Source organism: Corvus kubaryi, unplaced genomic scaffold (genome assembly GCF_017639235.1).
Source record: "Corvus kubaryi isolate FWS band 111438036 unplaced genomic scaffold, C.kubaryi_AGA036_p1.0 133, whole genome shotgun sequence".
NCBI lineage: Eukaryota > Metazoa > Chordata > Aves > Passeriformes > Corvidae > Corvus > Corvus kubaryi.
The window spans coordinates 11,077,156-11,098,936 of record NW_024580667.1 but is presented as its reverse complement, the minus strand read 5'-3'; the positions used below and the strand labels follow the sequence as shown (position 1 = coordinate 11,098,936).

Below are 21,781 nucleotides of genomic sequence, written 5' to 3'. Positions count from 1 at the left end.
TTGCTCTAGAAGTCAAACAAATAACAAATGCTTCCTCCTCCTTTCCTTAGTTTCTTGTATCTGATGCCACACGGCATAGAATATCCCTTTGGTTAATTTGGACCAGCTGTCCCAGTAGTATCCTCTCCCAGGACCTTGCCCACCCCCAGCCCACTGGTGGGGAGAATGTCGGAGAGACAAGTGTTGAAGCTGTGCCAAAACCCCGGTGTGTTATCAACACCTTTGTAGGTACCCCTGAAAGATGTGAGGCTGCTGTGGGAAAATGAACTCCATGTCAGCCAGACCCAATACCGGCACACGGCCGGAGAATTAGCAGACAGTGGCCTGGGAAGGAAACACAGCCACTCTCACTAGCAGCCTCAAGGAATGATTTTACTGTGCAACGAGGTCGGTGCTGAATTTCTGACAGAACGTCACCAGTTAAAGGGAATCTTGTTCCTCTCTCGTTACTGAAGCACTTCCACAACCGGCTTTGATCTTGCCACCACAAACGACTTTTATTCTCCCGCGCAATTTCCGGATCGTTGTCAATGGATCTTCCGCAAAGAACCCGCACGGCGCCGCAGCTGGGGTAAATCCAGCCAAGGCACGAAGAAGTGTCCCAGCCTCCGCCCTCAGCCTCCACCGCCCCGCGCCCCTCCCGCCCCCACTGCGCACGCGCCCCGCCCTAACGACCCCTAACGCTGCCGCGCGCCCGGGCCGTCACGTCATGCCGCCACCTGCCCTCGCTCGACGCGCTGCCCGGAAGCGTCCGCCCGGGCAGTAGAGCCGATCGGAGAAAGGTTCCGGGCAGGTTGCGTTCCGGGGCTGCCCCGCTGAGGCGCGGCCCGGCCCGGCCCGCGATGATCCCGGTGCCGGTGGTGGTGACCGTGCTGGGCGGGTGGTGCGCCGTGTACCTGGCGGACACGCTGCTCAAGGTGAGGGCCGAGGGCGCAGAGCCGGACGGGGCCGGGAGGAGGCAGAAGCAGTCCCGTTCCCCACCCCGCCGAGAGCCCCCGGCGGCCCCGGGCCCCGCTGCGGTGCCCGGGCTGGCGGAGGGGCCGCCGGCCTGCCCGGGCCTGCTGCGCTGTCTCGGGCGGCTGAGGCGATCCGTGGCCCAGACGCGCCTCCCCGCCCGCAGCCGGGCCCAGGCAGCGCCTGTTTTGCTTCCGCCCGGCGCTGGGTTCAAAACGCCTGCCAGGAGATTGCACGGGCTTCGGTCTGTGTTAAAGGACCAAATCTGCCGAAAGTTAAGGAAGTCAGCTTTTAATCTACTGCTTCAGCAGTTCTGTGGCATTTTAATGTGTTATCTGGAGTTTAATTGTTATTATACTTAAAAAAACCTAAAAGGCAACCTTGTAAGTTTGCGGTGTGGAGTATGTGCCTTATAATGATGATTTTTCTAAAAATGTAAAAATTAATGCGTATTTCTTTCTTTTGAATGTCTTTAGTTTTAGTGAGAAAAATAAGTTGAGACAGAACTCGATACAATTACTTTTTTAAAGAAATAAATTTTGATCCTTGGAGAATTTGTCCTTTTCTTCCTGATGTAGGGGGGAAGGTTTAAAGAGAAAATACACCAAGACATAGTTTGTTATATCTGGGATGCATCCGTGCATTGCTCAAGTTTCATTAAGTGGTGTGGCATTGTTTTGATTTTTTTTTTAAAGATTCAGAGGTATGATTTTTAAGACATGACTGAAATTACAAAGCATGCATGCAAAGTAAACTCTGTGCTGGTTAAATATGAGAGAGAACAAAAGGTTTGATCTATGATTCTTAATGTTGCAGTCCAGGAGCTGCATCTGTTTCTGCCAACACAGATAAGACATAGTGATATGAAAGTAAAAAATGTTCATTTTGTCACTCCTGTAAAATATAGGAAGAAATACAAGAAAATTCAGGTGCTGAGAAAACTTGGAAAAGCGTCTCCCCCTGCAGCTAACTGGAGAGCAAATGTAGCTCTGTAAATCATGAGAGCTGTTAATTGCAAAATATTAGTCTGTGCATAATGACAATAATAAATACAGTCATTTACCTGAAGACTTCTCAAATTTTCTTACAGCAAGTCTGTGTTAAGTATTTGGAAAAAAAAATACAGAATTGTTTTGAAACGCGTTAGAAGATTGGCCAGGTACCAGAAGAACGTGCTGTGACTGCAGTGAGACACACCAGGAAGGTCAGCCAGGAGGCTGCTTCTCTTTTGGCAGCAGCTTTGTGTCTGGTGAAGAATCTTGGGCTGTGAAGCAAGAACTGAGCTCAGGTACCAGACCTGTTGTGCCATGATGCTGAGACGATCTGCATCTCTGAGATTCTGAAGATCTCTTTCTGCATTAGACCATAAAATAATTCTCTTTTGTAAGTAAGGAGAGCCACTGCATTTCTTGCAGCAGCAAGGGAGGAAAAAAACCCTACATTGCAGCCTGCTTAATGCCTGATTTATGTTGAAAAAGAAGGGAGAATGCCTAGAATTCTACAGCAAGCATGAGAGTCCAGGAGTTAAATTCTAATTCTGATCTTTTAACTAAAAGTTGTCCAAGGTTATTAATCATCAGGAATTACGTGGGAGCTGTTGAGTTTCAGTGAACTTACTGGTAGATCTCATGTTGTACATCTCAATCGTAGGTTTCACTGTGAGTACCACAGTCGAAATAGAATCTGGATTAAATAACCAGACTTATGTAATTAGGAAACTCAGGTTGCTTGTTTTTCTGCTGATACTGTAAATCTCCTACCACAGTCACAGCCCAAGGCTGCTAGCAACCACAGCAAAAGGCAGGCCGTTTAAACCTCAGATCACTTTGAGTGTAATTACACCAAGAGGATGTACAGAGCGTGAGTGAAGAGTAACGTAGGAGCACTTTGCCATGCATGTTCCTGTTGATACTTTTGGTGAGAGAAGGATGCATGCTGTAACTTGCAGTTAGTGTTTATTCTGTAAACCTGTTCAATGTGCAATGTCTTTTGCTCAGTTTGTTACCTTACTGGTTTTGTTCAGATTTTAGATAATTTATTTGGCAGTCTGACTCTTAGACTACAGTATAGGAAGTATAACTGTGTATAAATGTATTTTTGCCCAGATAAATCCACATATTATCGTATTGCTAGAATTAAAAGATACACTTGTGTTAGGAAACTAAAGCTATACCAAATCAAACTGGAATTTGGATGTTAAGTCCCTCTTGTTGCTCCTCATTTTACCACTGCCACCAACGTTTTCACTGAAGCTTGGATTCTGGAAGAGGAATCACTCAGATCCCTAAATTCCTTCTCCCCAGCATCCTAAGTCATCACATTTCATTCTGCCTGAAGGATCAGGAATGAGGGAAGAGTAGAAGGTTGTCCCTCCTCTGCTGTGAGAAATACTGGATGCGTTAGACACATTCAGTCAAGGTTGGCTCTCAGCTTTTGAGATCAGGAAGCTGAAGTGATTCAGAGCTCTTGAACAGATTTTGTCAGTAAAGAAGAATGTAAAGGACTCCTGCTTGCTGGCACATACCAGTGGAGCTCCTGGAGTGTTTAGCAGATGTCTGGTATTTTGAAGGCTTGCATAAATAAATAGGTATTGCTTTTATAGTAAAACTAATACAGCAAAGATCACCTAGATCTCGAAGAAGCACAGCCAAGGCCTGTGTGAAGGCAGCTTGAAATGAAGCACACCAGGCATGAAGGTGTGTGTATAATGTGGTGATCCCACTGGATCAGGACAGAAGGAGCAAAAGTTTGCAAAGAGATTTTTAGTGTATTTTGCTAAGGATTGCAGTCATTTAGTGATCATGAATAATGTTTTCACAACTTGTGAGGAAAATACAAAAGGAAAAACTTTTGGTACCTTTCTTTTCCACATTTGACAGCTGTATGGTCAGTGATTCCATATTTCTCATTTAAAACTTCATATTTGTTTATGTCTTGCTAATACAATGGGGCTGTGATGTTGTTGGAATGAATTTGAAGGGATGAATTTGTGGCATTTCTAGGGAAAAAGAGTGGGGTTTGCATGTAATAAAAGGAACACATTTTCAAGTGCCAAGTCAATGTATTTTTACATTGACAACACTTACATGGTTAACTTTATTAGAGTAATGTATTAGGGTGGTTTTGAGGTTTTTTTGACTGTGTGAATGAATAGGATGGGGGTTTTTAATTCACAAAAGAGAGTTTCTCATATCAGAGGTATGTAATGATGTATGTATTTTTGTTCTTAATTATCTAGTAGATTATATGAGGAGGTCTTTTTCTTGGTTTCCTTGGCTTATACATCACTAATTGTGTGCAAGTCTAATAATTTTTGTGATCTCTTCTGTTGAAATTAGCAAAAGCTGATCTGATTGTGGACACTAAACTTAGGGTGTCATAGGGAGTGAGTGGTGTTGATGAGAATGCATTACAGTGAAAATTCCTGTTGGTGCCCTCAGCTGATGGAAGAAAAATGTGGCTGAATTCAGTAGGGTGAAGAAGAAGGAAGTGACGCAGAAATATATTGGCAGAAAGAATAAATGGTATAATAGGTGATACATGAACAGTGACTCAAGTAAACGGGTCTCACATCTGAGGAAATTTGTTACTTGAAATAAACTTTTAGTGTTCAAGTTTTAATTAATTTGACAAAATGAGAAAAGTTGTTAATGCAGTTGTGCAATATGAGATCCTCAATCCCCACCAGCACTGTGGTGCAGGGCAGGAGGAATGCAAGGAATTGGCAAGTTCTAAATTTGTTCAAAGAGCCATGAACAACAGCCAGAAACTAGTGAAGTTCCTCATGGGGGAGGAGAAGGGAGCCTGTTGTGAACGACACATTCCGGATGTCTTCAGTAGGTGCTGCTGCTCGTAGGGAACCTTGGGAACAATGCTCCAGTTCAGAAAGCTCCGAAGACTTGTCTGGATTGTGTCAGAGACACTCCTGCCTTGGGAACTGCCCCGTGTCAGAAGGCTCAAAGCTCATGTGTGCTTTTCCTGAGCTCTGAGTTCCTCTTTCTCCTCCAAGGAAAGCATTCCTTCATCTGGGTTTCTGACACAAGCTTCCATGAAGCAGGTGACTAAAGCCTACTGAGAGTGCAGGTGCCATATAATATAAAGTTAGCAATTGCAAAAACCATGTCTACTGGTCTGTAATTCAAGATAATTCTGCAGATAAGTATTCATCATGTGGTTTACAGGTCACATTTCTCATCAAGAGAAATCTTTGGAAGTACTAGAAGTATCTTGAAATGCTGGGAAGTTATTATAGTGAAATTGCTCTTGCAATGCAGGTTGATAACTTTAAATTCCTTGTGGTTCTTTGTTAGCACGATCTGATATTTCAGACCCTCTTTAGGCATCGTTATTGTGTTTGAAAAATGACCTCGTTTCTATCCTTGCTAACAGGTATCTGCAATACTGAGTCATATCTCACCTGTATTAGAAAGTTTTTTTCAGCTGAAGATAAAAGAAGTATTTTTCATTATTGTAGTTCTTAGAATGTTTATTGGAATGTAATTTCATGTTGAAAGAATAGCATCAACAGTCTGTAGCTTTCCAACCAGAAGATAGAATTACTGAAAGTGATTTAACACTAGGAAAGATGATGGAAGATCTTGTTTGTCAGATAACTCTGGATACCCGATTTCTCTCACAAACCTACAGTTGTTGCAAATGACATAAAAACAGTGGCATAACTTTTTCGTGTTACACGTCACATCTACCTATTTGTCAAAATGTAAATAATGTGTAGGACATTTATCTGAAGCCATACATCTGTTTTTATATAAACAGATCACATTTACTGCTTGGTCACATTACAAAATCTTCCTAGAATGTTTTGGTTAAACTGGTTTTCCATTGCTTTGCAGTCCTCCAACTCTCTGAAGGCATCGTACGAGGAGTGGCTGCTGACGTACGGCTTGAGCGTCTCTCCCTTCCACCTGCGGTGGCAAACAGCTCTCTTCAACCGCCAGTTCTACAACTGGGGGAGATGGAGACCCAGATTTCTCTACTTATGGTATAAATTCTGTGTCTTTTTTCTTCTGTCAAATACAGAGTCAACAACTGAACCACATTGGTGCCTTTCAGCATTAGAAGGGCAGTGGATAGACACGGTTATTTTAATAGGCTAATGATAAAACCAATTAGAGTGGTTGCTCTAATTGTTCTGTGCCAGTGTAAGTCTTTCTCCTCTGCTAAAAAATACATAGTTGTAATACAGGTTGTGTATTGAGATACTATAAAGCTAGAAATCCTTAAACTATTTGTACCTGTGGTTTGAACTATGCGTAGTTCTGAAGAGTACAGCTGTTATGTGCAATACTGCATACAGAAGTAGATCTGAAAGCAGCTTCTTGGATCCTAAATCACTTCCAACGCTGTACACTTAGCTTTCCCAATCACTAGAGTTTACAAAGTACTCAGAGACAGTTGTGTCCCTGCAGTTAGTCATTGCCCAGACATTCAGCAACGATACCTGCTCAGAAGCACCTTGCTCACCTTCTGTCTTTTATCTGCCTGCACCTTTCCATGCTAAGGTTGCACAGTGCTGGGAATGGGTAGATAAGTAGGCTGGTTTAGTATGGATGCGCCTGGACTGGTTTAGAAAACTATTGTTCAGTTGCTTTCCTAGCTTTACTTTGTATCTGCTCTGAAAATATAAAGTGAGTAAGGTTTGAATTTCTTTTCATTTCCTGTATTGCTACCCTCAGTGAGATAATAATAAAAGAGAGGTCTGCTTCATATTGGTTTCTCTAGTATGTAATGATTTTGTAATAATCAGTCTGAAATAGCTCTATATCAATTACAATTTTTAATGTGTATGATTTATTACAGTATAATGTTTCCACTAGTGTCTTTAATTAACATTACAAGTACATGTTGCTTAAAATAAATCTACTAATTCCCTGTGAGCTCCATTAAGGATGATAAGAGAACTCTTACAGTGTTGTGAGAGGAAGGAGGACTGGTGGTGAAGTGTTCCAGTTATAAAAAAAAGTTATGACATCCTTCAACTATAGGACAGTGTAAATTAAGAATAATAATAATGCTGAATAAAAATTTGTCACTAGGTGGAGTGACATGAATTGAAATTATTTTCAACATTGATTTTAATGGAAAATAAATTGGTGAGAAGAACAATGTAGCTTAAGAAATCGGTGTTAGTGTGGTCTTGCGGTTGTATTTTTTAGTTGTTCTTTAAAACAGATTGTCTCATTTATTGTTCTTTAGCCCCTTTTATTGTTTGTGAAAAAGATGCAAAATGTACCGAAGAAGCTTATATATATAAGTACATAAGCTGCCCTATCATTTGATCCAGGTCTCTAAATATGTGATGGTGTGGTGCAACATGGTCAATTATACATTGTTAGTTATGTTTATATATTCATATAAATTTAAATATTCATAGCTACAGACAAGTTACACGTATTGGGTAACTGAATAAAAGTATTTAAAATTGATCAGGATATGGTTTGGCTGTAAAACATTTATTAAACACGGACAATGTATGTTGTTAGTGTTATTAACTATTTATTATTATTACTAGTTTCATCTAGTGTTTTTGTACTGGGTTGTTGATGAATTGTGGTTGCATCATGTAAGTTTTGCCCTGTGTTTTGTGTGCTAACTTGTGCTATAAAGCAGAGATTATACCCTTTTTTTCTTGAGGCTGTGCATTGTTGAACTATTTGCTTCTCTGTGTAGGTTCAGCATAGGAATGGTGTTTGGAATAGTTGCCATGTTTGGCTCTGTTATTCTGCTGGGAAAGACCCTGCTGCAAACACTGACCCAGATGCTCACTGAGGCTCCGAAAGCCCAAAATGATCAAATGCTGCAAGTTGTGGTGAGTGTTCCCTCCTTGGGTCTTTGTTTGAGAGCTGTGAACAGATCTAAAGCAGCTTCTTTATAGGGTATAAAATGCTTAAATATTCCCATGCAAGAATAACCCAACTCCTGATGTTCATCTCCATGAAAATGCGCTGGTGTATTACCAGCCTTAAAAATGGGGGAGTGGGTATAGTAAAAGGGCAAATGAAGGCAAACGTGGAAGAGTTTATATTAAAAATTCTGAGGAGTGGGAATTGGATAGTAATTTTGAAAAGCCCTTAATTATAGTACTAAGAATATAAAACTGAGTTAAGAACTCACTTCCTGTGACCTGTGCAGTGTAGAGGCTCTAGTGACACTAAAGTTTGCAGAGCTCATACATATTGACAAGAAAACACAAGTTCTGTTTCTTTTAATACAATACAAAACAGCAGTGGAAAAGGAAAGGAGGGCAAAAAGCTTTGTGTGATAGTAGAAGCAAAGATTCATTAGTGATGAAGTATTTTTTGATTCTTCAAGGACTTATGACTTAATTTACAATGTGAAATTTCAAGTGCTGCTTCTGGCAATATCTATGTAAAGTCTAATGATATATTTAATTGTTTTATGGACAATATATTGTATGGATTTAGAATGGAATGTATTTCACAGGATAGGAGAGACTGCAAATGCTGTCTTTTTAATCTCTTCACAAGGCAGTAATGGAAGAACTGACATTGCCATACAACAGTTTTAACCTGGAAGGATTCCTAGTCACCTTTTTTATACCAAGAGTGCAGTCTGGCCAAAATGTATGGTCATTTTCCAGACATTCAGAAGGTCTTACGGGATTACTCTGCCTTCTGCTACATGGCTTAGAGTAGAGGTGCCCAGCCATGTTACTCTATTTAAGTACTCAGCTATTCTAGTGAACAGAAGTTGAGAATTGTGTGCAGACAAAACAGACCTTCCTGTAAATGCTAAACTGACTGCATGCAGCTAGACTTACAAAATGGCATGAGTGCAGGAAGCCTGATTTAAGCATGTTGCATAATCTCAGTGCCTTTGGATGGTTGGGTCTGTTCCACACAAGCAGGGTGAATATAGAGAGTGCAGTATGTGTTGGCAAAAGCAGGCAGTGAGACCTGAGGGAGGACCACTGTCACTGCCACTGCTGTCCCCTGTCCAGAGCCTGCTCCTGAATTACCTCCAGGGGCAGATAGGAGTGGGCAGTCTATGCATCCAGGAGGGCACGAGCTGAAGATGAGACAGAAAATTTTGTAATTTACGTTACAACAGGATCTCTCCTAACCATTCTGGAGTAAGGAAAGCCTCCTTTACATCTTCATTTCCTAAGATCATTATATGGATCCATCCACTTTTGTGACACCAGAGTGAAGTGGTCATTGACAATATATTGCTTTTTGGAGGAAACAACAGACACAACCAAAGTAAAGATGAGCCTTTGGAATGAATCTGGTGTGAACTGGAACAATGAAAGCAGAAAAGCAGGATGATGTTCACAGTTCAATGTGGAATTATTTCCTCTGTGACTGCCTACTGGCAATATCACTGCATTCAAACCAAAGATTGACTGGCACTGAAAACAATTTAATTTATAGGGATAATGTAATGCCATGTGTGTGGATAACGTTACTTCTCCTAATTTGAGTTGTGGTTCTCTTCCTTTCATATCTCATTATTTCATTTCTGAATGGTCACAGTTGTGTAATTTTGCCTTTAGCGAGTTTCAATGTTCTTTTTAAGGGGAATGTGCTAGTATAAATTGACACCAAAAAGAGACTTACGTGGTTGGAAAGAGGTGAGGAATGGCTTAGGAGGACCTTCTCATTTAAATTATTTACTTGTATTTGACTGCCTGGAAGAGAGCGAATTAGTTAAAAAAAAAACAACAACCCCCCACTTTTTCTTTTTAAACTTAATTTTAGCCTATGGCATAAACCTGTTTAGCCTTTAGCCTCTGGCTGTGGAGAGAGGGAGAAACAGTTCTGATTATATCTTATTAAGATTTTTGTACACTTCCTATTTTGTTCAGTCATGTACTTGATTTAAAATACCTGTCTGTAGGTAACTGGGCTGTTTCTCTTCAGGTGCCCCTCTTGTGTTGGTTGCCTACTGACAAAAGTAGGAAAGAGGCAGAGTAGTTACTAGCAAAGGATCTTCTTTTACTAAAGGCATTTCCAGAAGGCCATAAAATACAAGACAGTGTGGTTTTTAACAAAATACTGCTATTGGTTTCAGAGCCCTTCATGAGAGGTAGCTTCTGTTTTAGGTGAATCTTAAAATAGCTTCTTTGACGTAAAGTCTGAAAGCATCTGGTGCTGTGTTCTAGCAGGCTGTAGTCATGGTGGAATTGAGATAGCAACTCTTGCTGTTGCCATCTGTCCTCCCATAGCAGAGGCAACACCACTGAAGTGATGCATTAGTGCCACCAGCTGATGATGTAGTGCAAGCAATGATGTTTAACAAATAAAGTGTAGCTGTCTTTCATGCTGTGAGGTACCACAGTTGAGCCAGTTTAGGTAGATACCTTGGTCATGATCACACTCTAGACAGATTTGTGAGATGATTAACATTAATGAATCCTTTTGAAGGATTTATTTTAGCTAGATTGTCTCAACAACCTCTTGTAAAGTTCTGCTGCATGGGTAGGTAAATGCATTTTAGTGGGGAATGTGCAGGACTGAACAAAGGTAGAATTCAACCTGCGTAGCTGGGATATGCAGCCTTTTGTTTTCCACAAGGGTGGTTTTTACAGAGTTCTATAGAGAGGCCAGGAATTTTTGCCCACAGCATCTCTTTTGTGAAACTGGATTGCAATTCAAGTTATGTTCACATCAGTTGTTAGTGACTATACTGGAGTGCAGCCTGCCTAGAGTGGAAAAAGCTGTAGGTCGGACAGGAGAAATGTCCTAGAGCAAGCAGCAGAAGTGGCCTTATCATCCCACTGCAGCCCAGGAGCTGAGGGGGAACGGAACCGAGCAGTATTGAAGGTCCATCAGGAGGAAGGAGGGGATGGGTCCTTACGCTTTGACTAGTGGCCACTTTGAAGCTTGTCTGGAAGCAGTTGGTGTCTCATGAGAAGCGCAGTGAAAGACCTGGGAGTGGTGGGAATCCACAGCAACAGGAAGAGTATGAGGGGCCTGTGTATTGTGTCTTAGGTAAATAAAAATAGTGTACTCATTTCAAGGTGGGGGTTTTTAAGGTTAAATTGCCATGTGTAGACTACCAAAACCTGAACAACAGATGAAAATTACCTTTTTCTTTTTGACCCTGTAAACTGGGATAATCTTGTGATTTGTATAGGGAGAGTGAAGGGCGACTGACTGTTCAGCTGTCAACTCATTTTTGAACTTCTCATGTTCATTCTGTTTTAAGTGCCATAGAGTTTTTATTACTTTCTTTGGAAAGGAGGATCCTTTCTATAGCTACATGACTGGCTGCAGGAAATTATAAACTAATGCTCACAGTGCCAAACCTGTTTAATTTGAGTGGAAGTCTGTGTACATTTTTATAAACTTCTTGAGCTTAATATAGAGTAGGACACATTTGGTCAGTGCTGTGGTGAATAAACAGGACAGGGAGAGGGGCTTTTGTGCCCAGAGAGCTATTTAATGTTCATCAAAGAATATGTATTTAATCTACTTTAAAATACACCGAAGAAGTTGGTAAAAGAGATACAAACTGATAGTACTGCATGAGAACAGCCCCTCTTCTGTTGTGGGTCTGAATAAGCTGAGTGAGAGCAGCAAGCTTAGGAGCAGAATGATTTGTCTTTGTACCTCTTGTTTTCCTCCTATGTTTTGTTTTGTTGTCATGCCCACATCAACAGGTGCCTGGTGTCAATTTGCCCGTCAGCCAGCTGACTTATTTCTTCTCTGCAATCCTCATCAGCGGTGTGATACATGAAGTCGGCCATGGGGTGGCAGCTATTCGGTAATACATTGCTTTTCTCCTGCTCTGACAACAAAGCCAAATATTCCAGAGCACTTACTCACCCGTGAATGTTGTTAGCACTGCTTTGTTTTATCCAGAGAGAGTGTGTAGTCTGTAATTCTTAGCTTCCTTAGATTTGAAGTTCGGAAGGGTGTACAATTAAAGAAGAGTTTTAATACAGTGTCTGTTGTACAGATCATGAGAAAGGACTTTGGCTTTGCAAATATAGCATCAGGTTTAAAATACTATTTTTTTCATTTCTGCACCTGTGGCACTTGAAAAGAACTTGTTCTCTTGCACAGTGATACTTTAAAACGATGTTTAATTGATTTGTTTAAACATAGCTTATGAAGCAGCATATGAACAGGTTGAAGCAGTAACTCAGTCAAATGTGACTTGCCCCTGTTAACCTCAGTGATGTATTAGTTTTGATCAAAGATTATATTTTTAACGTCCTTAAGTGTGATAATTACTTCACAAAAGTTATTTGACAAGGTTAGTCATTACTGTTAAATGCCACTTCAGCATAAGAAGGTTAAGCAGTGATTTCTGGGACTGATGGTGAGGTGTCCTCTGCATTTCTCCCTGACAGCATCGTTATCTGTCCTATTAGCATGACGCCCTAAGTTGTTTCTCTGATTTTCCTGAGTGTAGGGAGTCACGACTGCTTTTTAACCCATATACTACCTTTTTTACAACCCCAAGAGTTCTCACTCAAAGGGGTGGTTTGGGACCCTCTGTGTTTCACATGCTCTGCTTGTGTTTCAGCTTTTTTCCCTCAAATATTCACAGGGAGTTTTCTGTGGAGGATGAACCTTTTGCTTATCCCATCACAGGAAAAAAAAGAAAATTTTCTTTCTATTACATGTTGCTGACAGACTGCAGAGAAGCTAGGTGTTACTACAGAGCTCTTTTTAAGCAGAAGGAAGGAATAATTCTTGTATCCTAGTGGTGTGATATCTTTCTTCAAGGTCTAGAGCAAAGACTTTGAATGTTCAATTTCGGGTTACGTTTTCGTCAAAAATTTTTTTCCTGATATTTCCAGAGGAGAAATTAGTTGCTCCAATGTACCTTGGCAGCCAATGTTGCTGCTGCTGTTTTCTGCTTGACTTTTTTATTTTCCTCCTAGCACAGGTTGGGTCTATAGTGCTGTTACTGCAAATCCTCAGGGTTTCAACTTTACTAAAAAGCTGTGCTGTGGGCAAATTTTATTATTCTGGCAAATCACTTAGCCCTCCTGAAATCTAATACACTTTTGCCCACCTCAGTTCAAGAGAGCATTAGCTGTGAACTACAAGAGCTTAAATATTTGAGCCTTAGCTTAGTCAAGGCTTGTACCAAAAATGTCTTGTTTGTCTTCCCTGTATATCTTCTACCCAAGTCATGAAATCCTGAATTTAAACTGCCTATTATTAATTGGTAGCATGGGATGAGTATTAGTGTGTGACTTAATTCTGAATAGATTGTATAATGCTTTGTCTACTTTTGGTGTATATACATATTAATAGATAAATGTGAATAAATAAAATGTTAGACCCAGTGTATTGTCTCAATAAAGATATGGGATTAGCTGATCTGTGCCTGGTTTGTCGTGGAACATGATTGTGCCATGCTTCTCTTAAGTCCCTTATGCAATTTCTAGCTTCAAAAAACCTTAATGTTTTTCAAAAATTAATTTGATTTTTCAAAAATTTAATTTTTAAAAAAAATTCCATTTAAAAGTAATTGCAAAACCCCTGAAAAAAAAAGATACTATCTGTATAATAGTGTCAGCTACAAATGTTTTTAAATAGAATTATAGAGTGTTAAGGTTTGGAAGGGCATTAGCATTTGTCCTTTTAACCTCTTGACTTGTTTTCATTTTTTCAGATGACATTTCCCTCATTTTTGTTAGTTTCCAATGTACTCTAAATTCCATTTAGGAGAAAGAGAGGAATTAAAAATTCCAGAACTGTGGAAGTGTTTCTTTAAAAGGAAAGCAGTTTCTTCTTGCAAATATTTTTACATAAATGGGTTTGAAACTGCTTCCTACAAATTACCATTTTTTTTACCTAAAAGAAAAATTACCCCAAACATTGAAATATATCTTAACATGAAGGTTGGGTGGGTTTTTAAAAAGTATTTTATGTGTTCTTGTTACCAGGAAACAGAAAAGAAGTTGAACTTATCCTTTATGTTTTTACCAAACGTACAAACGTATACTTCTTAGAAATGGCAAGTACTGCAGAAAACATCCTTTCATTTAATTATCTTTCAATTACTGATAGTATCAAAAATAAATTAGTTTTATAATAAAATTTTAGTCATTCTTGTCAAAAAATGTGTGATGTAGAATCTCTTCAGTTTTTCTTTTGTTTTTTTGCGGCTACACTACTTCATTTTTCTTTTCTTTTTAAGAGAACAAGTACGATTCAATGGATTTGGGATTTTTATATTCATTGTCTATCCTGGAGCATTTGTTGACCTCTTCACAACTCACTTGCAGCTGATATCTCCTGTCCAGCAGTTAAGGATATTTTGTGCAGGTAATAGTTTGTGCTTTTTTATTAAATCTTTGCTTAGCACCATTACTTATTCTAAGGCATCATTTGTGAATCTTTGATTGGGTATTTAAGGTTTAGAATGAATAAGTACCAAAGCTTGCTTCTCTTTACCTAATGCTGATCCTTCTGTTCTGAACCTACATTGGCATCTCAGAAAATCATTTAATCATTGCTGTCCTTATTGAGCTGCTTTCTGGGCTAGAGATGTCAGTTTCTAGGATCTTAAATGAGTACCAATTTCCTGTCATGAAAAATATTATTATAATCTAGATCCAATTCAGAGTAGTCATGCATAAGAAATTCCAGTTGTGTGGTTGGGGAAAAAGTGGGGCTTCTGATCTTCCTCTCATTAGAAAGAGCTGTTACACCAGGTGCAGAAGTTCCTCTGTCTTTTTTGTTTGTGTATTGCTTGGGATATTTCTGCATATCATATGGCCTAAGTAGCAAAACCTTGGAGCACACAAGCTGGGAAATACTCAGCCAGAATGGTGGTATGAGACCAGGACTTCCTATCACAGGTCAACATCCTTGAGCAATTCACTACCATTTTCTGCGGTAGGAGCAATCTAATTTTCAGTAGTACTGTGAGTGGTTTTCACTGACCAGTGAGTTGTGTTATTGTACAGGTCACTGTGTTTTTATGTTGCCATCAGGAGGAAATAAAGGTTAAAACACAAACATCCAAAGAGAATCATACCTTGTGGCTCCAGATGATCTCCAGATATTTTTGAATTGATGTTTTTTGGTCTCTGGCTACTGGGAAGTAGAGCCTGGTTGCTGTGAAAAGTCAAACTGAGACTGTATTGTTCTGCCTGAACCACTTGTATGATTATTTCTAGAGACAAAGGTGGTTCCCAAAGAACTGGAATAGAGATAGAAAAGTTATCATCTTGGTTTAGTTCTTGATACTGATGTTTTTCTGTTGCAGGGCACAGTAGGCTGGCAGCCAGCCTGTTGTAATGTTTAGTTACCAACATTGTTTCTTGACTATTGTATCTAAAACATCATATAGAGGGTGGGCATACAGAACCCTTTAGCAAGCATGTTTTCAAACTTTCATAAATCAAGTAAATAATTACAAATGTTAGGTAAGTAAATATATCTGTATTCCAAATACCCTAATCAACAAAAATCATTCACTACAATAGGCTACCTTTTATGAAGCCCTGTTAATCTATTTCCATTTCCATCTACTGTGAGCAGAACTGAAAGAAAAGGCATTCTGAATTTCAGAATGGGTTGATGTAGTGCATTGAACCTGAGTTGATAGATTCCTGAGACATTATCAGAAAAAATAGAATTCTAAGCTGTAATAGAAAATAATTGCTTGCATGTTTGATGACAAGCAAACACCTATAATAATTTTTCATGTTTCTTGGGAAACCTGAAATAGGGGAATACAAGGCAGGAGCAAACATGTTGCAAGACTGGTTAGCATGAATGGCTTGTTTTCAGTTAGGTGTAACAAATAAGTGCATTGTTTTACAGTTTATGATAGATATGTTTCAGAACTAGGATGTTTGATAATGATAAAATGTGGTATTCAGTAAACGACTGAATTTGGTTTTATTTGTCAGAACAGTTGGATGAACCTATTCCTGGTGTTCAGAAATTTGAATTTAGAGAGACACACTCTCAGATTTTTGTACGGCAGCTATGTAACAGAGCTAGACTAGAGGCCAATACCAAACAGTCTTTTTGCAGTCCAGCCATAGTCTGGAGATTAAAAAATACATTTGTTGTACAGCAGATGGCATCATGAGTTCAAGAACAGGAAATGAGTGTTCTTGTAAGACTTGTGATATTTATAGTTATATATATATATAATTATATATAATTCCATGCCTGCTAGATAGATGAAAACTGATTCTGTGCAGCACTTTCTTGTAATTAGTTCAAATATTTGTATTATTTTCTGAGATAATTTTTAATACATTTCATCTTGTCTTTAACAGGAGTTAAATAATTTTAAGGGTTTTTTTTAATTAATAGTTAATTATTTTGAGGTTTTTTAGGTAGGGTTGTGTAAAGTGTCCCTTTTAAATGTAAGGAATTAGGTATCCGAGAACGAGGCTGTTTTAGCAAGATGAAGTTGAAGGTAAACTGAGCAATTGCCTCTACAGGTATTCTCATTTTGAGCATTTTTCTGTGGATCACCTGGGATGAGTTTGAAACCTTTCTGTCTTAGATATTTTGCTGTATTCCACCCAGCAGATGGTGTCGATTTTGGTAGCAAGGCCCATGTTTCCTAGATGTTTGAAAGTATTCCTTGTTACTCTCTAGCAGTTCCATCACCTCTTTTTTATTACTACTGTTTTAAGGATTTTTTCAGTTTATTCTGTGTAGCAGCCACACTGGTGAAAATAATTTTGTTTCCATTTTACATTTTTGTCTTTTGTTAAGCTGAAAAAAAATAAAAAGGTTAAAACAATAAAGTTAAAATATTTACTCAGTACTTCTGGATTTTTTGCGCATAAATGTGTCTATGTGAAATAAGGAGAACTGATTACAAAAACATTTCCTCTATCTGAGTTCCTTTCCATGAGATACAATTAAAACTATAGAAAGAAATAACTTTAAGAAGCATCTACTATGGAACTGGCAACAAATCCTTACTTCAAGAATTCCAGAAATGTCTCTCATTTTTGCAGCATTAGAAGTGTAAAAGAAGACCAGATGAGATGTAGAGATAGACAAGGGAGATAAGTCTGCCATATGCTATGATGTCTGTGTTATATACACTGCAAGAAAGTTTGAATATATTTTTAAATATATTTACTTCAATTCCTGCCCTGTAACTGCACTGTAAATATAGAATTGAATAAACTCCTCTTAACAAGATGAAGCCCTGTAAGAAGGAAATAAAGACTCTTCAACATTGAAAAGTTTTCCTGCCTTGTTCATACAAAAGTTTTTGTCTGAGAACACAAACTAAATGAGAAAATTTGTGTAGTGCTGAATGTGGAAAGCCATAAAGCTTTGATGGTGAACGCCAACTGTGTCCTATGATAGTGGCTCATTGCTTCCTATGGAGAACCACATATTGTAAAGATGGCAATTGCAAATATGTTCCTCAAAATAATGTGTCAGGAAATGCTGATTGTACAACTTAGTTTCTTGATGGGGTTTTAGGTCCATATTTTCTTGTAGAAGAAGTCTTTTTTCCAAATAATTTTCTAAATTCGTTTGGCACATATACATGTAATAATTTTAATTTAAATAATGTAGATTACCATCACAAATACTAAATTGCAAGTAAATTTCAGACACCTTACTCTCTAGGACAAACAGTATGTATTCAAAAATAAGCCCATTTATTGAGATTCTTAAATTCAACAGTTTATTGTGGTAGAAGGTAACACGTAATACATTTCATTCTGTATTTAATAATTGATTCAGAAGCCCAGTTTTTCTTCTGGGGTACACTGCCCACTGATACTTAGAAATGTAGTGGTACATGAACTCTCATCCTGGTGGAGTGACACCTTAGAGATGGATGTACTGCTCCCCTGTCTTTTTTCATAGTATAATTCTCAGGGGCTTAGAGGTTTCTCTGAAACTCCCTTACAATGTGCCATCATAGAAGCTAAAGTTTGTAAAGTAATCTGTGTACTCTTCTTTTATGCCTGTGTTCACAAATTAACTTTTAATTCATTCTTACAGTAATTATTTCAGGAAAGTTAATTAGAAGGCAGCTGTAGGATCATTTCCAAACCAGTTTTTTTGTTATTAGTGTTTATTTAGAAACTTTTTTTTTGCCTTCTTTTTAGGGGTATGGCATAATTTTGTTCTTGCTGTTGCAAGTTTCATGGTTTTGTTTCTGCTGCCGGCCATTCTTTTCCCTTTCTATTACACGGGTGTTGGGGCACTTGTCACTGAGGTCGCAGAGGTAAGAGAGATATTTGCTGTTTCTATATTATATGCTTTGTGACCTGAAATGTACCTGTATCTCTTAATGTCACAATCAGATTTGGTCAGTGCAGCACTTTGCAGAATCTAATATATTGAACCTCTTGCTGTAAGTTTTCTTCTCAGTCTCATGTATTTTAGTATCAGTAAATAAAGGAACATGGTGTGAATAATGATAGACTAATCAGCATACTATAAAACTGTTGAGACATTTGAGATGAGTTTGCAGGTTTATTTCTGGGGATTTTTTCTCTCTTTTTCAGTATTGGCACAAAGCAAATCTACCGGAAACTGCATTATCACTCCAGTTACTGCTATCTGTTTTTAATGTTAAAGATTATTTTGAGCTGATTTCCTTATTTGGTCAGCTGAAAGCAAAGTAGAGATAGACTTTTGGGATTCTGGAAAAGAATGATTTTTTTCTGACTTAATCAAATACAGCACAGTTGAATAGCAGAACTGAAATGATCCTTCTTGGATCTGAAAGTCAACTGATAAAACTCGGGAGAAAGTGACATTTATTATGTAATATTACCTTTGAAAGTATTGGTACACCTGCTTTCTTGAAAAGTTCAGAGTATTAATTTAAGTTACTTGAACTTAATATGTTATGATTTTTCTTACCATTTTAACCTGTGTGAAAATAATTATTCAAATTTTCAGATGTCTCCAGGATACTTGGAGACTTCCCTTTCCCTCCCATTTCCCCGTTTCCCACCATTTTTTAGTGTCTTAACCTAAAGATAGTATTCAGTAGAACTGTAAACAAATCCTTGTGGTTTTAACTATAGTAATATGACTGACTTCACTGTTTTTCTCAGGATTCACCTGCCAATGGACCGAGAGGTCTTTTTGTGGGAGACCTTGTCACTAACCTACAAGATTGCCCAGTTTATAATGTGGAAGACTGGAATTCCTGTCTGGGAGACATTTCAGAGAAGTCACAGGTCGGCTACTGTGTAAGTGCAGCCACCCTACAGCAATTAAGCTTTCCAGCTAGAGGTATGACTTAAGGTGCTCTCCTCATTATTTTATATATTAATTAATTTATATTTTAATTTTATCATGTCTTAAAGACTATTTTGGATTTAGAATTTGTTGTTGGGGTCAGATTTCTTGTAAGTGAAGTCTGCTGTCCTGTTTTAAGCAGTTACCAATGTGCCATGCTGTTTTGTGGAAACTGAAAGTGAGGGAAGGCTAGATAGAGGAATTTCTCTTGTCTTTCAGTCATTCTGTACAAATACCCTGTATGATCTGCATAATAAAATTTGCTTCTTCAGGATATTGCTGAACTTGGTTCTCAGCAGTAGTACAATTATCTCTTATCTCCTCTAAGTTCTGTTAAATGGATCAACTCAGTGATCTTCTGCAGATGTAAATTCCACGGGTTACCTCACAGCTTTGATCAGCATGATGTTGCAAATTGTATGGTTTAACCCAATGATGTGCTTTATTATCGTCACTTCTTCAGATATGTCTCCCTATAGGGTTTTATGTCATTGCCCATAAACTCAGTTTTGTTTGGATTGCACATACTGCTTCTGGAAGTCAGTCTACTTCCTTCTGTTTCCATTTATACGTTAGAGTGCTTGTTGCTGTAAGGGCTTACCCCCAAAACCAAAAAAAAAAGAAAAAAAAAGAACTGGACTAAACTAGAACGATAAACAAAAATCGAGTAGAACAAAAAGGAACAGTCAAGTTAAATTGACTGTCTTGTGACATGCTCTGAAGCTCTCTAAAGTTTCTTTCATGAAAGCATTCATGGAAACTGAATTCCAAAGGTAAGGGGCTGTTGCTGAGCAAAATCTATATGATGCTATTCAGAGCTTTAAAATTGTCACTGCATTTTTCCATCATACTGGAAATAAACAGCAGGTCAGGCAACTCGACTGTCCATGGTTTTGATGCATAGTACTTTCGTGAGGCTGAAAAAGGAATTTTTTTTTTTTAGTACATAAAGAAAGTGATCTTATAGCTGGTACTAAGATAAATATTTAAACTGGAAACTAGTGGAGTATGGGTAAGAACCTGCTTTTAGAGATCTGACAGTTTGGATTATGCCCCTGAAGAGGAGGGCAACTTTGGCACCTGCTTGCAGCTGGGCAGGGATGGCAAGAACCAACTCTCAGATGCTGTAGGTATATATATCCTCAGATTCTGCTGTTCTCTGAAGTGCAGTGTCAGAGTCATGGGTAATAAAACTGCATATTCTGCAGATGAACCAGTCCCATTTAGAGTGACATACTAGAGGGTTAATGCTGGAGACTCAATATTGCTTCCAAGCCTGGTTGCTGTGTTGTGTTAGCAGCACAGTGTCCTCACTGCTGCCTTCTAATCAGACCAGTCTGTCTGCATTTTTGGAGTCATAAGCCTCCAGCAGTGAGAAATATTCCTCTGAAATTAAAAGAACTCTGGTCTCCAGCAGTTGTCATTTGTCAAAATCTTGACAGTTCACAACTTGACATAAATACAGAATATTGATAAAAATGTATATAGCAAATAGACTCCATCTAGTTGACTATAAAACAAGTGGAGAGTGAACTATCTGAGTATGAAGCTAGAGAAAAAACAGTGCCCTAAGGATCTTCTTGAAATTAAAAAAAAAAAAAAAAGTGTTTTCAATGTAGTTTATAAGGAAACTAATATCATGGTCATTCACTATTCAAAAATATATGTCGTTTCTTAGCCTCAGGGTACTTGAAAAAAGGTTTGTACAGTACAGTGCATGCACCTGTAAGCCCCAGGCATACAGCTCCGTGTCAGTGGACTGCAGGTTATGCAGTGATAAATCAGCAACCAGTATCCCAGGCTTGATGTGCTTAAGGAAGGGACTACAGTTGCTGTGATACAGATCCTTACTGTGACCATTCTTGTGTGTGTGTGTGTGTTTAAGCTGTTGCTGGACAGTAAGTTAGGCTTAATTCATTTAAAGAGCATATGTACAAAGGTTCTTTACCAAGTTAAATCATGGTTTAAAACATCATTTATTCACTGCTGCAGCCTTCAAGGCTTGGAAAGCTTTCAGAATCTGAGTCTTGTAAAGGCTTTCATGATTTAAAAAGTATGTTTTGAGTCTTGGCCATTTCCATAGCCAGCCAGTGAAATCAGTACAGTAGTAGCTAACAAATTTCTATTCCAAACGTTGGTGTAGGTTAGGGGCAATGGATATAAAAGTGTTTTGCAACTTGTAATGCTCAAACCATTGCAGTAGTAGATCCCCAGTATCTCAAGGAGATTCCTTAAGGTGAAAAAATCAGTATGTGACATGATCGAAATCATGTAACATTCACACATATTGGTGGTGAAGCTTTATTTTTAGTTATGACTGAGCCTCAGCTAGACTGTATGAATTACTGTAATTCTTGAAGGCCATAGGATGATTGTTTTACTTCATTCAGAGACTAGTTTTTTTCAGGAAGTTACTATAATACTGATTATTTGCTCTATGCCTATGTTCTTTAGTCTACAGAAGACTTGATGGCACAGTTGAATGTTGTAGTAACAACAGCCTCACAGACATTTGCTTTTCATACAGCAATAAGTTGGACAGCCATCTGGTAAGTTACTTTAAACTGCTAATTCTCTTTGGTAAATCTAAATTTTTTTATATTAAGTTAGAAATATTT

General features: G+C 38.6%; 1 protein-coding gene across 5 annotated transcripts in view; it reads left to right on the top strand.

Moving 5' to 3' along the window:
- Positions 1–698: 698 nt before the first annotated feature.
- Positions 699–21,781, top strand: part of MBTPS2 (membrane bound transcription factor peptidase, site 2) — a 41,239-nt gene continuing 20,156 nt past the window's right edge. The window contains exons 1-9 of one of the 5 annotated variants that reach the window (XM_042036343.1): positions 1,088–1,337; positions 2,045–2,242; positions 5,808–5,956; positions 7,645–7,783; positions 11,600–11,703; positions 14,101–14,228; positions 18,017–18,135; positions 18,977–19,157; positions 21,618–21,712. In XM_042036343.1, coding sequence (XP_041892277.1) covers positions 7,658–7,783; positions 11,600–11,703; positions 14,101–14,228; positions 18,017–18,135; positions 18,977–19,157; positions 21,618–21,712 — 753 coding nt within the window. In that variant the 5' untranslated portion in view covers positions 1,088–1,337; positions 2,045–2,242; positions 5,808–5,956; positions 7,645–7,657. The other 4 variants (XR_006017401.1, XM_042036325.1, XM_042036354.1 and 1 more) reach the window with 4 other exon arrangements.